Below are 15,171 nucleotides of genomic sequence, written 5' to 3' on the forward strand. Positions count from 1 at the left end.
TCAGGAGTCAGCATTTTGAACATGTTCTTTAGGTAATTTGTGAGTACCCTAAAGTTTGAAAGCCAGTTTTCTGGGCCAGATACAGATTTCAGTGACAAAAGTGGACAGTTTTTAAGCCCTCCCTTGATTAAATTTGTGTTCTGAAAAGGTCATTCTGGCTTTGGGAGATGGCTAGGATGAGGCAGGGAGTGGACTGGCCAGGGCGGCAGCTAGAATATCTCAAGTGAGGGATGATTTGACTTCAAAAAAGGGGTGGGGATGAAGATGGGTAAGACATTCATGAGCTACTTTGTAGGAAGAACCTTTATTACAGAAACATTTATATATTCATTTTCCTATCAGATAAGTGATAAATGATAGTTGCAAAATTTCAGATATACAGAAAAAGATAAAGAGGAAAGCAAAGGTAAATATTTTGGCGTAAATTCTTATAAGCTTATTAATACACATACATATTCAGATATATGGATGTAGTATGTAGTTTGTTGTTTATGATAATGGAAGGGGGAGAGACAAAAAAATAATGGAACAATTCTGTAGTACTTGTTTCCTGATTTTCAAGAAAACTACGTATCTTGAGCATCTTTTAACGTCTATACAGATTTGTATCATTTTAAATGTCTGGATCTGGATGGGATTCCACTGAGTGGATGTGCCCTAATTTATTTGCTAATCCTCTCCTGATGGATATTTAGGTTGCTTCCAACTTTTCACATCATTAGAAGCAATCTCTTTCCTTCCATACTCATTTTTGAGCACAGCAATGTTATTCCTTAGGATACATTTTCTTTAGTGGAATTACTGAGTTATCGAGTTGTAGAAGAGGATGGTACCGAAGCCAGGGACCGGAAGTCTTCCTTTTGACGGCCTTGGACTATTACAACCCTGCCCTGGCCTTTCCCAGTCTTTTTTTTTTTTTTTGGCTTGGCACAGATTTAGTGTGTGCGGTCGGAGCTGGCGAGTTCGAGGCCTGTCCCAGACATCCACCCCCAGCATGGCCCCCTAGCTGGGGCCTCCAAGGCCCTCCCAGCCCCTAGGAATCCATCCCCGGGTCCCCTCCCCCACCGCGGGAGGGCGTGTTAGGCAGAAGCTTAGGCAGGCAACGATTGCACCATCCACGGTCTGAAAAGGAAGTGGAGGAAGCGCAGGGAGGAAAATCGTGCATCCCAAGGGCCGAGCCCCCAGGAATCAAACCCGTAAGCCCGCAACGCTCCTTCCAACAAAGCTCACAGGGATCGGATCCCTTGCCTTCCTCCCCCTCCCCAGACCAACCCTTTGCGGGTACTGGCCCTTTAAGAAGCTGTCACGGTGGCGCTGTTGGCCCCGCCCGGCGGGGAGGGCCAAGAAAGAGGGGAGGGGTTGGTGGTGGCTGAAGTTGGGGGGGGGGGTCTGGGTCTATTTTTAGCACCGGGTGGGGTCACGTGACGGGAGTGACGTCTCCGAATGTTGTTGTTGGTGGCGGCGGCGAGCGGAGCCGGAGGAGCCGCCGCAAAGATGGAGGAGCCGTCGAGGAGGTGCTGCCGCTGCTGTCGCCGCCGCTGCTGCCGCCGCCGCCCGCGAAGCCGGAGCTCGAGCCGCAGGGGGTGAGCGCGCCGCACCAGCCCCGATCCCATCTCCCGCAGGCTCCCCGGACGCGACGCAGCGCCCCCTCCTCCTGCCGTCGCTGCCCGCGGGCTCCCCGAGCGCGCGCCGAGCTCCGCGCCCCTCTTCCTTCCTCGCGGCGCCCGGGTGCCAGGCGGCGGCCCCCGGGAACATCGCCAGCCCGGGAGCCGGGCCTCGGGGTTACTGCCCGCGCCCCTCCCTGCCCCTCCCAGGCAGGGGCGCCTTCCCTACAGGTAAGGGAGGGGCCCGTCTTCCTGCGACCCACACCCCCAAATGGCCAGGAGACCGGCCGGGGCTGTCTGATTTGCCCTCTCCCGGGCGGCGCGCTGTGCGTTGCAGAGCGATTTGAGCCCTGCACCCGGATTCTGTGCAGACCCCTCTTCGCTGGACAGCCTTTCTTGGTACTCTGAGATGAGGGGCGCCCCCACCCCATAGCGCTACTACCCAAACCTCGGAACGCATCCTTGATTTTGTGTCCTTGACTTACATGCCCGAGGAGGGAACCGGCGGGCCCACCTTACTTCTTTCTCCCATTATTCGCACCCCCTCCCTAGTGAGGCGTTACTGCGTTTGTTCCCACCCTCTTCTCCCGTCTGACACCCTGGAGCCAGAGAGAGAGCTAGGAGATGAAAGCTACCCCCCTTCCCACTTCTTGTCTGGGGTGGATGCCCCCCATTTTTCATCTTGGGTCTCTGTCTCACAGAGGGAGGGGGCGCTGCCCGTGCCTTTTAACTTAGGGGGAGCTGCGTCCCTACCCCACCCTTCTCTGGGGTCCTGGGGGAGATGAGAACTGGCTGGGTAATAAGTAATTAATCTGGAAGGCTGGTTGGTGGGGGGGAAGAGGGGAAGACGGGAGTGCCTCATTTTGGGGAGGAGGTGACCACCTGATACTCCCCGATTGGCCTTCTGGGGTGAGGTGTATCCCTAAAAAGGAAGGGTGGCAACTGCAGCTGCTTTGGGATGCTCAAGAGACCCACCACTCTGACAGTGACCACTGTGCTTCTGGGGCCTGGAATTAGCTTTGGCGGTTGGGGTAAGTGGGTTTGGTGGTAACTGGGTTCAAGGTCCGACTAGGAGGGAAGGATGGAGTCAGACCATAGGAACAAAAGGAGGCAGGGGATGAGAGATCCAGGACTCTTAGCTAGAAGGACCCCTGACCAGTCTGCTTTGGAGGCTGGAGCCTGGAGCTGGGTCCTGCCCTGGGCCTCTTCAGGTTTAGAGGATGTAGGCAGGAAGGGTCCTCCGTTTGAGTTCTAGGCACCGGAGTTCCTCAGCCTGTGCTGGCTGTTGAAACGCTGGGCTGGGCTGGGGATGGTGGGTGAGCCATGTTGGGGGCTGCCTGCTTTTTCGTTTCAATCTTCCCTCCTTCCTCTTCCTCCTAAACGCAAAGCTTGGGGAGTTCTTGGTTTGCCTTCTGCCCCGTCTCTTGAAACCTCCCTTTGCTTTTCTTCCCTTGGACTTGATTGTGGGCTGTGTCCAGACAAGGCAGGCGGGGGTCTCTGAGTTAGAGGACTGGGTCCACCAGCATCTCCACTCTGTCCTGGGAAGGTATGCATGCGGAGAGCCAGAGAGCAGATGCCAGGTGCAGTTTACTGAGGGCAAGGACGGAGGACACGTTAGCTCTGTGCCAGCCTCCCCTTCCCAGTATATCCTCCTGTGTGGCTGGATGGAGTAATTGGGGGGGGGGGGGGTGCTGGCAGTATCACATGCCCCACCCACTCTTAAGTAGATGCAGAGACAAAGGTTTGCTTTCCCTTCCCTAGGGGTGGCATGTTAGCTGTGTGTTTAGAAACTGGGCCTGGGGATGTTGGAGGGGGCACGGGTAGTTTGTTTCTGCAGGGGGGAGGGGGGCAACAGCTATAGGAGCTGGGGGGAGTGCAGTTGGTGCTGAAGTACCAGCTGCTCTTTAATAATTAATTCTTCCTACTCACATCCCTTTGAGGAGGGATGTCTGGAACACGGCATCAGGCGCAGCCAGCCTGCTAGAGGACGCACTCCTCTTGGTGGGGGGTGGGGGGGAGACGGCGAGGGGGGGGGCGGTTCTTGGCATTTTTGGAGCACTGTCGCTTGCTCATGAATGAAAACCTGATGCAGCCCGTGAGGGGGCCTATTGTAGCCGACTCTGGCTAATTAAACTTTCTCTGCCTTTCTTCTCCCCCACCCCACCTCACCCGAGCCCCAGCCCCAGCCCTTTCTTGAATGGGGACCCTGTCTGGTATACTGGTGAGGGGGTATCATTCTGCCTGAGGTTTTAGGGCAAACAGACCCGGTCTTCTGCCCTCTGCCTCGTCCCTCCCTCCCCTCTCACCACCCCCCTCTTTTTTTTTCTAGAAATAGCAGCCTCCCTCCATCTGGCTTGTGCAGATGCCTGGAGCTGCGTCTGAGCAGACAAACAGAAATGGGCCGATTGCAAAAATGAATTTGTCAGCCTGGTGCCTTTTTTCCTCCCCTGTCGCCTTCGCCCCTCCCTTAGTTTGGGCCTTGACATCCAAGTCAGCACCCCTCCTGGCTCTGATCAGCCTCCAGGCTTCTGTTGGGCCAGCTTGGGGGAAGGCTCCAGGCTGGGGAAAGTGATCGGCTGGGCCCTGGTCAGGAGGGGTCAAGATGAGAGTTCCTTTGTGCCTTGGGATGGGATGTTTGGGCTTGTGGCTTTCTGATGAAGACTTTGGGGGCACATCTCAGACTGGGAGCAGTCTCACAGGATTTGGTTTGGACAGCTCACCTGGGAGGGGAGGGGTCCCCGGCCGGCCCCAATGCTCAGGGCTTGTCTTGAGCAGGGCTGGAGCTGGTGTGTTGGGAGAGGGGACGGCTTCGTGGTGGTGGAGTTCAGGTTCCTTGAGGGATGAGATACCTGTGGGGCCGCATTGTGAACTTGAGGCTTTTGAGGCAGTGCATCCTCCGTCTGTCCCTCTCTTGTCTGCCCTTCTCCTCCCACCCTCCACCGGAGATTGTATTGCCTGTGAATGGAGTGGGGCGTATCACCCTAGGGTGTTTTGCCCTTCCTCCCCCGGCTTAGCCATGAGCTTGTAGGGTGAGATGCACCTGGTTTTCTGCCACCCTGGCTGGAGGTGGGAGGTGGGTTTGGATCCTGGAATGGGACAGAGGTCTCACTGGAAGACAAGAGTTCTCAGGGGGTGTGGACAGGACCCTGGGGTCTGCCTGCTTGTGATGTCATGGAAGCCAGGCTGCTCACTGGTTTGGTATCAGAGTGCCAGGAGTCACGGAGCTCTTGGTCCCCAGCTGCCCCCTACCCCCGGCCTTCCTATAACAATGGTCAGCAGTGAGTTTCTTTGGCTGAGGAGGGAACAGACAGCTCAGGTTTTCACCATTAAGCTCCCATTTTCCCCCTTCAGCCCTTCCCCCAACCCCCAGTCAAATATCTATGCCTGTCCCCATGAACGATCAAAGTGAACGCTGCTTTGTTTCCCAGGGAGGCTTCCTGGGAGTGTTGGCAGACACTCTTTGCAGGTGGATGGGGCCCAGGGGTCCTGTTACATGTGGTAGGGTGGGCCGGAGTGCAGCCTTTCAGAGCTCCGAGCCTCCTGGGAGTTCTGGGAACCCCTCCCTTCCTCTTCTCTCCAGGGGTTGAGGACTGATGGGGGCTCAGGGCGGATCTTAACCTAGTTTTTGGCCCATGGAGACTCTGCCCCTCCTGAGAGCCCTGTTGTGGAGGTTCCTTTCACTGAAGAGACGGGCTGGGTCACTCAGGCTGCTGGGAATCGTGGGAAATTCTGAACCTGTGTTCCCCAGCCCACGGGAAAGGGTGTGAGCAGGACCGGGCGCCAGCTCCGGGGTGGGCATGGGCTGAGCTGTCTGCCCACGCGGGCCCTGCCAGGGCACTAACAGCCCCACCTGCTGCATTCCTGAGCTTGGCCCCAACCCTGCACAGCCTCTTCTGACCTTGCCCCACACCTGTGCCTGCTGGGAGCCATTCAGCCCCCTTCTCTCTGCCTACTCCCACCTCCCCATCTGAGCACACCTTTCCCTGGCTACCGAGTCAAAGCCCGGGGGCAGTAGAAGACTTGGGATCTTCCTAGTATATGTGCAGTATACCTCTGTGTGTGTCAATGTTTGTGTTCTTGTGTCGCTTGCTATGGCTGACTCCTGGGCTCCTTGGCCCCATAAGGACCTCATGCCTGGCCATCCTTGATGAGAATGCAAAGTTTACCAAGAATTAATCTGGCCAGGAGGTAGGCTGTCCAGGGGCAGAAGTGACTGCCTCTTCCTAGTTTGGGGAGCAGAGTTAGGGTTTAAAACTTGGCCCCTGCCTATTGCTTCCTGCTCCCTCCATTTCACTAGGTGTTGGAAGGCCTGCCTTCGTTTGGAAAAAAATGAATGAGATCATGTCTAGGGTGGATCACGAACTCTTAAGGGATGGGCCCAGGTGGGTGCATGTGTAGTGTCTGAGGCTTGAGGGCTAGCTGTGAGGCTCGAGGGGGTTGGGGAGCTGGAGGAGTGGAGACAGTTGGCAAACACATGGTTCTGTAATACTGGGACGTCCTCTCTTACTCTGCTGGCCTCAGCAGGCCTGCTGCTGGGTCTCTTGGTGTCTTTGTACAAACTGGAAAACAGCGTCCCTTATTCTGGGTGGATTCAGCCTGTGTAGCTTGGCAGGCACAGCAGAGGCTGGATTTCAGACCTCGTTGCGCGGGGCACAACCTATACAACACATGCAAGGCCCTGGGTGTGGGCCTTGGACCCCTAGTCCAGAGAGCACCGGATGTGGGATGAATGTCTCTGTCTTTCGAAATTCTTGGAAACAGCATGGTTAATGGGTAGAGAAAGAGCAGTTATTGCCCTCTTTCTCTGAGGGCAACCTGTTGTTGAATGGGGGAGACCCAGATAGAAGCATGTGGCATTTCCAGGGTTGGGTGACATGAGGATCCGGGAGTAGGGAGAAAATGAGCATCCAAGCTCAGACTGGTCTGGAGGACCAGTCTTTCCCTTAAGTTCTTCGAGGGGCTCCAGATCAGCCCTGCGTCTCTCCACCGCCCTGGACAGAGTTCAGAAGTGTTCCTGCACTTTCACCTTTGGCGCACACCCTGTCCTGCATCGGGCACCCTTGGGAGTCTCTGAGGTCTCCCCACCTGGCAGTGGATATGGTCACCTGAAAGGGAGCTTGGATGTGGTTACCGTAGCCATTTCCCTTCCGGTGAGAGCTGGCAGCCTCACCAGTTAAAAAGAGGAGAAACTAGGTCTGGTCCAGTGCCGTGCTGCTGGGCAGGTGGCCCTCCCTCTCTTCCCTAGGTGTAACTGACAAGCTCCAAGGTCTCCCTTCACCCCCAGGTTCCTGAGTTGGGGCCCGCTAACCCTGCTCCATCTCTCCCCAGGAATGCTGTTCTGAATGCCTGACTGCCTCGCCCCGAAGGATGGCCTCGGATGGGCGTTAGAGGCACAGCGGCCCCGGGCTCCTGTCCCGTCCGTCTGTCTGTTATCGTCTGTCTCTCTTGACATCACCGCAGCTCCACCCCCTCCCGTCCCAGCCCCCAACGCCAGCTTCCTGCAGGCCCAGAGCCGGCATGAACTCTCCCACCGAGTCGGGTAAGAGTTGGGAGGCTGGAGAAGGCACCTGGGGTGGCTTTGGATGTAATGGGCTGTATGGGTATATCCACCCCAGGCGAGCTGGTCTTCAGGGTCTGAGCCATAAGAGAACGAGGGGTCAGGAGTGGAGAAGCATGGTGAGAAAAGGACAGAGGCAAGCCCAAAGTGATTGACTAAGGGGTAGACCTGAAGTTGATGGTTGATGGTCCAGCCTAGCCCTGGGAGGGCATGAGTCCAACTGTGATCCCAGGCTGGCCCTCTTGACTCAGGGGCTGTCAATTCCATGCCACCCTGCCCCTGTTCACCAAGACAGGCAGGGGTGAGGGGGCTGTGTGCCTCTGGACCCCTCCGGGAGGTCTGGGGATGATGTTGAAAGAAGATCCCTCTGATAGCTGAGTGCCCAGCTTCCTTGTCATGGTGGTGTCCTTTCTTCTTGCTTAAGTTCCATACTCTTTTCCACAGTCTGTGTTCCATAGTCTTTTTCTCGGTGGAGGTTTGCAAGGCCTCCAGCCTTAGCCTGTGCTGGGATGAGTGGTATTGGGGTGAGGGGTGGGCAGTGACACGTTGGCAGCTCTCTCCTTTGAGTCCAGGTAGACTTGCCCTGGACAGGGAAGATTCTTAATTTGGGGTCTCCAACCCTGAGATTTCTTATTCCCCTCTGCTCCTATGAGCCTGCCTAGTGCTGCCAGAAATAGTCTGTGGGTGGGACTCCAGGCAGCTTTGTGCACGGGTGAGTCTGGATGTGTGCCCATGTGGATGTGTCCAAGTGGCCTGAGCTGGACCCTCAGGGGTTTCACAGGAGGGTCATGGGTCAGTGTGGTCAGAGTAATAACTGCTTTCCCTCCTTGGCTGTCTCCTTCTGCACAGACTTAAAAGGGTCAGAGTCCATCTTGCTCAACTTTAACCACCACCACCCTGCCCCCCCCAGCCCTTCCTATTACATCTTTTTCTGCAGGGGTGGGAGATACCTTTCACTCTTTTAGAGACAGGGAAACTAGGGCCTGGAGACTGAAACCAGTTAGCAGGATGGTGCAAAGCAGGATCAGGGAGGAGTCGAGACCCATCTCATTCCCCATCATCATCACTGTGCTCGATCTGGTGGCTTCCTGTCGTGAGGACCGCGTGCTGGTGACGTGTGGCCCTGACCACAGTCCCGGGGCTTCCAACAGATTCAGGGAAGCCAGAAGCTGGTGGGATTGGTTGGCTTTGTGACCTTTGTTTTGGTTAAGGCTGTGCCCCCTCCTGTTGCTCTTTGTATCGTGACATCGTCTGGGCACAAGACAGAGTAGAGTGCCAGCTGGGGAAGGCTGGGCTCCTGAGATTCACCAAGTCAGCTTTGTCGATGGGCCCCCTCGTGCCGGGATTGTGGCCCCCCTCCGAACCGCCTGCCAATGCCTGCCTTCATTTCCCCTGCAGGGGCCCTGCCAGGCGTTAGACGTAGAGAGGTCTGTGTGACTCGTGCTGGAGGGTGGGCTGCCCTGACTTCCTGCTTCCTCCTACGAGGCTGGGCTGGTGAAGGGGAAGGAGAGGCCTGGTGGGTTCTCAACCGTTCCTTGGCCATCAGCTGGATGCTGCCCCTCGCAGGGTCGGTTGTACCTAACAGGAGTGCCAGTTGCTTCTTTCCTCTGAGCTACAGCACTGACCTGTTTGGGAGCCATATCTAGTCACACCAGGCCTGGCGTCTAACCGTTGGCCAGGGGAACGGAAGCTTGCCAGAGGCATCTGTTGGTGGCTCCCGAAGGACATTTTCCAGCTTTGAGATTTCAGTGCCTTACAGTGAAAGGCTAAGATGATCAGCCTCGGCCGATCAGGTCAGTGGGTTGTCTTTCCAGATGCAGGTGGGCCGAGTCCTCCTTGTAGCCGCTTGACCCAGAGCTGGCAGCGGCTGGAGGGGTCCATCAGCCCTGAGCCTGGCCAGGAGGGGCCCATTGAATTGACTGCGCCTCCTGGCTGGCTTTCTCGCTCCCCCCAGCAGGGGGAGATGCCGTCTGCTCGCGTTCAGCAAGGAGGGAAAAGGACAGGGGGCCAGAGATTGGAAAGCTGGTTTTAGGACTGTTGCCAGCTCAGACTGGGATCATTGTTCAGGGGCAGCGTCCCGAGGCCCTTCCTGCAGAGTTTTTCTGGGGCTCCAGGCCTGCCTCTCCCCGTTGTGGAGTTCCAGCTGCTCTGACCGGGGGAGAGGGCCAACTTCTGCACAGCATCCCCCATCGAGGGGCCCAGCATCTGCCATTCCCACAGCGCAGGGTGGCATCTGGACTGAGGCTGCGGGTGCCGGGCACCTGGCAGAAGCCTGGAAACTGCTTGCCTGAACTCCACGGAAGTCCAGTGAAACCACGAATTGTAGCTGGGTGTCCCTCGCAAGGAGCTTAGGAAGAGCATGAGGCCGCAGGCCTGGGGCTAAAGGTGGGGAGGAGGAGAGTGGTTAGTTCCCTGGGTCTCTGAGCACCCCTCACCCTCTCCCAAGTCCCTGAAGACTCACCCCTCTCTCCCTCAGGGTTCAGAAGGGCAGGCCTGGGTGAGGGGCAGTTTCTCCCCTTTTGTCTCAGGGTAGGAGCTTTCCTGTTTGGAAAAGAAAAGTAGGAGATGATCCATCCCTACCCTCACAGTGGACAAGTTAGTGAGAGAGCGTCTTCCGGGTGAGGGGTGGCAGGTGGAGATCTCCAGAGACTTACTTCTGGGGCTCCCCAGTCCTCCCCGAGGAGTGGGAGCTGATCCACTTCCCTCTGGGCTGGGCCGGATGCCAGCATCTGACCTGATTTGCCTCTTTTGCAGTCCTGGGAGGACAAGCAGAGGCCATTGATGGGGCTGCCCGCTTCCCTGAGGAGGCCACTGCCTGGTATCTGGCTTCTCTTTAGGCACAGGGAAGCTTGAGGAGTGAGGTGTCATTTTCATTCCTGCTGCCATCAGTGGGTGTGAAGGACTGACAGGATGTGCCCCTGCCAGCCTGGAGGAGCTACCCTGGGGCCTGGGCCCACTCTGGTCCCTCACTGCCCTGTCCCCCGTGCTGTGGCCAAGAGGCGTGGGCACGGAGAAGGCCTGCCCCTTGAGCCAGTCTAGATGGCGACAGGGCCCCAGGAGGAGGCGGCCGGGTTCCTTAGCCCCAGCGTGGGAAGGAGACAAGCTTCATGACAACACCTGCCTGCCCAGCACCTCCCAGCTCGCTGCACACTTTCTCTCCTTCCCTTTCCTGACTGCCCCCTCCTTTCTGGGTGACCAGAGAAACTGGGGCATAGGCGTGGGGTGGAGCCAGGAACCTCGGCGTCCTGCCTCCCAGCCTCAGGCTTAGCCTCTGCCTCTGCGCCCCCGGGGAAGGAGGAGAAAGTGGGTCAGAGGTGTCATGGGGCGGGGGTCTGGGAGGTGGACTCTGGTGTCCCTTCTCCACTTCGATGCCCCCTGCCATGCCTCTGAACTGGTTGTGGACTGAAATCGGCGCCACCCTCCCCTGTCCTACCATTCCAAAGGGATTGAAGGCTTAGCATGGAATGGTTCGAGGAGGCAGGGTCAACCCCGAGGGGATGTGGAAGATGCAACAGTAGGTGTTCACATTTTCCCTAGGCTGGGTCTCAAATGAGAGGGTTCAGCCAGCACCCAGCATGGGACCTGGCACATGGCGGCTCCTGGGCCATGCTGACAGGCTCCAGCATGACTGGACTCTGAGGGCAGGGGAGAACGGGAGGGCAGGCAGGCCTGCCTCCAGGGCCCCATGGCAGTTGCACCCTGCACTCCATCCGGGGTACCCCCCCGCCACCAGCCCTCGGCTTTTATACTCTTCACAAAGCAGATTTTGCTTTCTTCCTTACAGTCAGGGCCCCACCCAAGCCTTTTGGGCCCAGAAGATGGGAGACTTCATGAGCTCAAGGAGCCACTTTAGGTTCTCCTTCTCCACATTTAAAGGGTTAGGAGGCCTGAGCCTAGCCTCCGAGGGAGGGAGGGAGCAAATGAGGTCATGGTGGCTCTGGAGGGGATAGTACCTGCTTTTCATGAGGCTACTGTGACCCATTCTTGGTGGGTGCTCTGTAAGATCAGTGGGGTGACACATGCATGGGAGAGCCGGGGAGGGGGCATGGAGAAGAGACATGAACCCCAAGGAGAGGAGCTATAAAGCAGGAAGGATTGAGGTTAGACGTTAGGAAGGTGTTGCATCACTTGAACCTCAAAAAAAAGACACTTTCCCCATCCCAGGCCTCCTCTCTTATTGCCCTGGAGGATTCTGGGAACTACGCTGAGGATCGTCTGGCTGTGTCTGACACTTTACTTCCCACTTCAAGCTGTTGCTGAAAGTTGTAGTAGTGCTGGGAACTGCCCCGAACCCCTGGCTTTGGCCACCTCTGGGTGCCCAGCCTCCCGGGGGCTCCCAGCTTCCCTAAACAGGGAGCTATGTTTCCTTAGGGTTCTGACTGCTCCATGTTCTGGGGGCCCTGCCTTTTGAGTCATTGTAACTGATGATTTCCTCTCTTCCAGAACAGGGTTCCCCTACCATACTCTCCTATGCCTGGGGCAGGCAGAGAGAGAGCCAGGACAGGGCTAGCCAGCCCTTCTGGTTGCTTTCAGCGTGGGTGGGTGGAGTCTTGGCTGGGACAGGCTGCTGCCCCCAGCTTTCTGGGCTCCCTTGAGACTGCTGCCTGTCACCCTGCTGAGGAGACCTTGACCTTCCCTCCCCTTGCTCTCTGGGGAGCCTGGTTGGCCAGGATGAGTTTGGGGCACAGGGTGCTGAATGGAGTCCCCAGACCTGCTCTGAAGTGTCCACCAACTCCAGACCCCTGTGGGGAGCACTGCTCCATCACGTTTTCTTGAGTCTGTCCTGACGAAGAAGCTGAGGCCCAGAGCTTTCTTTAGCTCCTGTTAACCTCCAGCTTCCCTCGTACCCATCTTACCAGTCAGCCTAGCGCCTGGGACAGCCCACCTCTGCCCCTTCCCCATCCATGTGATCTCCCCACCTGAGAGCAGGAGGCCCCTTTGCTGTCCCCAGCTGGCAGGAGCCACATCTCTTGTGTCCTTGGTTGGCCAGCTCCTCCTGGGCTCCCGACAGGAGGGTGAGGTCATCCAGTCCAGAGAGAGGACAGGTGTCCCTGGCTCCATGCCTAGAGTTGGGGGCAAGGAGGGGCCAGGAGGGGGCTCCAAAATAGCAGCTGTGACATCAGGAAGGGGGAGGGGGACACAGACCCAGGAATAACCGGGCTATTAAAAGGCTCCACTGAGGTCGGGGGCCAAGTGGGATCTCTGTATCAGTGGGAGGCACAACCTCAGGAGGAGCGATGGGCCAGCAGTGGGAAGCGTAGGTGGGGGGTATCACCGGTCCTCGTGGCGCACCAGTGTCAGGTCCCAGCAGGGCCTCAGGAGCGGGCCCTGCTCTGCCAGGCCTGGAGCTGATGGGGAAGGGCTGGACGCTGGCAGCCCCTCAACTCTTCTTACAGGGGCTGCAACCCCAGGTCTCCTCCTACCTGGGTCCTGGTCGGGAGTCATTGTACCTGTTACTGGAAACCCTGGGGCAGCTTCATGTGCCCGCCATGCAGGAAGCAGGGGCTGTGGTGGTTAGAGCTCAGACATGAACTTCGGATGTCCCAGCCCTACCATTCAAGCGCCTGTATGACCTGAGTGACTTCATCTCTCTGTGCCTCTGTTTCCCCACCTGCACCTCTCTCCCGAGGTCATCGTGCAGAATAAACGAGGTGACCTACGTGCTACTTAGCATTGTACTCGCCTCGGGAAGAGCTGCCTGTGCTCTGAGCACAGGCAGGTGCTCCCAGGTTCCCTTCCCTGGGTGGGGTGAGGCCTGTCCCTGGAGGGTCTCCCTGCCCCCCTGGAAGGAAGCTGAGCAGCCTCTGGAAGCGACACCCCAATAGGTAGGAGGGAGCCACCATTTAGCTGTGCTCAGGGGTCTCCTTGCTGGTCGAGGGGAGTGGGGAGGCACTTCCCAGTTCTGAAAGAGGGCAGAGGGTAAATCAGCTCCCATTGGCTGTTAGAGGAGCTCCCAGGTAGATGCGCAGTTTGGCCTGGTGGCCCTGTCTGCGCACCTCAGACCCTTCCCGTTGCTTTATCTGCTTTGGATGGTGCGAGGGAACGTAGAGGATGGAGTCGGGCTTTGGGGGCTCTAGCTCCTTGCCTGCCAAGAGCAGTCCAAGGGCTGCTCCCAGATGTGTGGCTATTCCAGCCCGAGCCCTGCCCCAGCGCAGCCTCTGGCCACCCGGCTCTGTGGCCTTGGCCCTGAGTGTAGGCTCTTCCCGGTTCCCATCCCCCTCCCTGGCGCTTCCTCCTGGGGTGGAACGCGCCTCCCCCTCCCCCCTCCCCCCCCCCCCCCCCCCATGGGGCCTCCGCCAGGCCCGGGCTCCTGGCAGCCAGCCGGCGGCTCCCTGAGCATGCTCCACCTATTTATAGACAGGGCCCTCCCCCAACTGCTATTTCAGTCTCCTGCCAGCTGCCGGCGGCTCATTCGGGAAGGAGGAGCAGGGAGCCGGGCCCAGAGCTGTCACCCAGGGCTGGGAGGGAACACAGAGAGCCCGCCTGCCTGCCCAGCTCCCCTTCCTGTCCCGAGTGCTCAGCCAGACCCCACTCCTGGGAGCTTTGGAGAGGCCTGTGGTCGGATGCCCCTCTAGAGGGGTGCTGGGCCTGTAGCTCTGGGGCTCCTGGCTCCTCCTGCCGCCAGGAGTGCCCAGGCCGGATGAAGCACCTCCCCATCGCGCTGGTCCCAGCAGCCGTGGCTTGAGGGAGCCCCCGAGCAGCCGCGAGGGCCCCGCCCGACCACCTTCCCTGTGGCTGACTCCCCGCCTCGGGCGGCCCCTCCTGGGCATGCTGCTAGTGCCCAAGGCTCAGGGGCTGGTGGAGATGCTGCAGACCATCTATGAGACGGAATCCTGTTTCTCAGCAGATGGGATGCCAGGCCGGGAACCAGCCTTGGAAATCCTGCCTCGGACCCCTCTGCACGGCATCCCTGTGACAGGTAAGTGCCTCCGTGTCCCCGCCTGCCCTCTGCCATTGGGCATCCTCGTCTCTGCGGCTGAGTGTCTGGCTCCAGGTCTCACCCAGGTGGGGTCCTGCCTAGATCTTCCTGGAGGTCTTTATTGAGAATATGTGCAGTCAGGGGAGGTGTGCTCTCTGAGGTGGGCTTCCCTGCTCTCCCAGACCTGCCCTCTCACCACGCCCTCCAGCTGCACTGCGCAGCATCTCTTTGGCTGTTGGCAGGGTCTGCATCCACTGCTGGGGGCTGTGGATTACTAGACGATCCTGGCCTAGTTGGCACCATGGTCAAGAGGTTAGGAAGTGGGTCAGTGACCTGCCTCCAGGCCGTCTGCTTCCGAGGTGTGGACGAGAGAAGAAACTAGAGCCAGAGTGTCCATAAGAATAAAGGCTTCCCCACCACCACCCTGCCAACTCCTCTGGTGGGTTCTTGGGGTCAGAGGGTCCATTGCAGTGATTCCTGCTGGTCCACAGGTGGGAGTGTCCTGGGAATCAGACACCTGGGGAGGAGGCTTATCCAGTTCTGGTTGAGTTAGGCAGAGGCTGGCAGCTGGGATGTTGGGGGCCTTGCCTCCCTTGACCACCCCCACCCCCCATATCTCTCCTTCCCCCAGGCCTTGGTTTATTATCAACACATGAGGATGAAGGAATGTTACTCAGGCTCACAGGGCTTGAGGACTCCCTAACCCTGCCCCCTTCTCAGCAGGGACTCTTGGCTGGGGGTGGGATCCCTCAGGGCTGAGCCACTCCCTCTCTCCCTCCCAGGAACCTGTTGGCATCATCAGGCCTTCCTGGCACAGCCTCCCCACCAGGCCGGCACCACCAGATGCTTCCTCTAGGGAGGGGCCTGCTGGACTCATGCCCGCTTGGCCCCTCCTGGCAGTGGCTTGGCACTTTGGTGTGGGTGTCTGTGTGTATGTATAGGGAGTCTTTGCCTCTGGGTAGGTGGGTGTGGGTCCCAGGCTTTGGATCGGAAGGTGGGAGCCATGTGCCTGCACAGGCACCCGTGACTTGGCTCTAAGCTGTCCAGGGATAAGGTTGCAGCTGGACTGGGATGTGTCAGAGGATGAAGGT

At 58.2% G+C, this 15,171-nt stretch overlaps 1 protein-coding gene and 1 long non-coding RNA gene across 9 annotated transcripts in view; one reads left to right on the forward strand and one right to left on the reverse strand.

The window, feature by feature from the left end:
* Positions 1 to 1,421: 1,421 nt before the first annotated feature.
* The window catches only part of HDAC5 (histone deacetylase 5), a 36,595-nt gene continuing 22,845 nt past the window's right edge, over positions 1,422 to 15,171 (forward strand). For 3 of the 8 annotated variants that reach the window (XM_020888620.2, XM_070479684.1, XM_070479686.1), the window contains exons 1-3: positions 1,422 to 1,583; positions 6,933 to 7,143; positions 14,006 to 14,080. In XM_020888620.2, the coding sequence (XP_020744279.2) occupies positions 7,122 to 7,143; positions 14,006 to 14,080 (97 nt within the window). In that variant the 5' untranslated portion in view covers positions 1,422 to 1,583; positions 6,933 to 7,121. The other 5 variants (XM_070479683.1, XM_070479685.1, XM_070479687.1 and 2 more) reach the window with 3 other exon arrangements.
* On the reverse strand, positions 2,723 to 4,745 carry LOC110134259 (uncharacterized). The gene is made up of 2 exons (XR_002312995.2): positions 4,325 to 4,745; positions 2,723 to 3,194 (listed from the first exon to the last, which is right to left on the reverse strand). It is a non-coding gene; the product is annotated as an uncharacterized lncRNA (long non-coding RNA).

This window comes from Odocoileus virginianus, chromosome 17 (genome assembly GCF_023699985.2).
Source record: "Odocoileus virginianus isolate 20LAN1187 ecotype Illinois chromosome 17, Ovbor_1.2, whole genome shotgun sequence".
Lineage (NCBI taxonomy): Eukaryota > Metazoa > Chordata > Mammalia > Artiodactyla > Cervidae > Odocoileus > Odocoileus virginianus.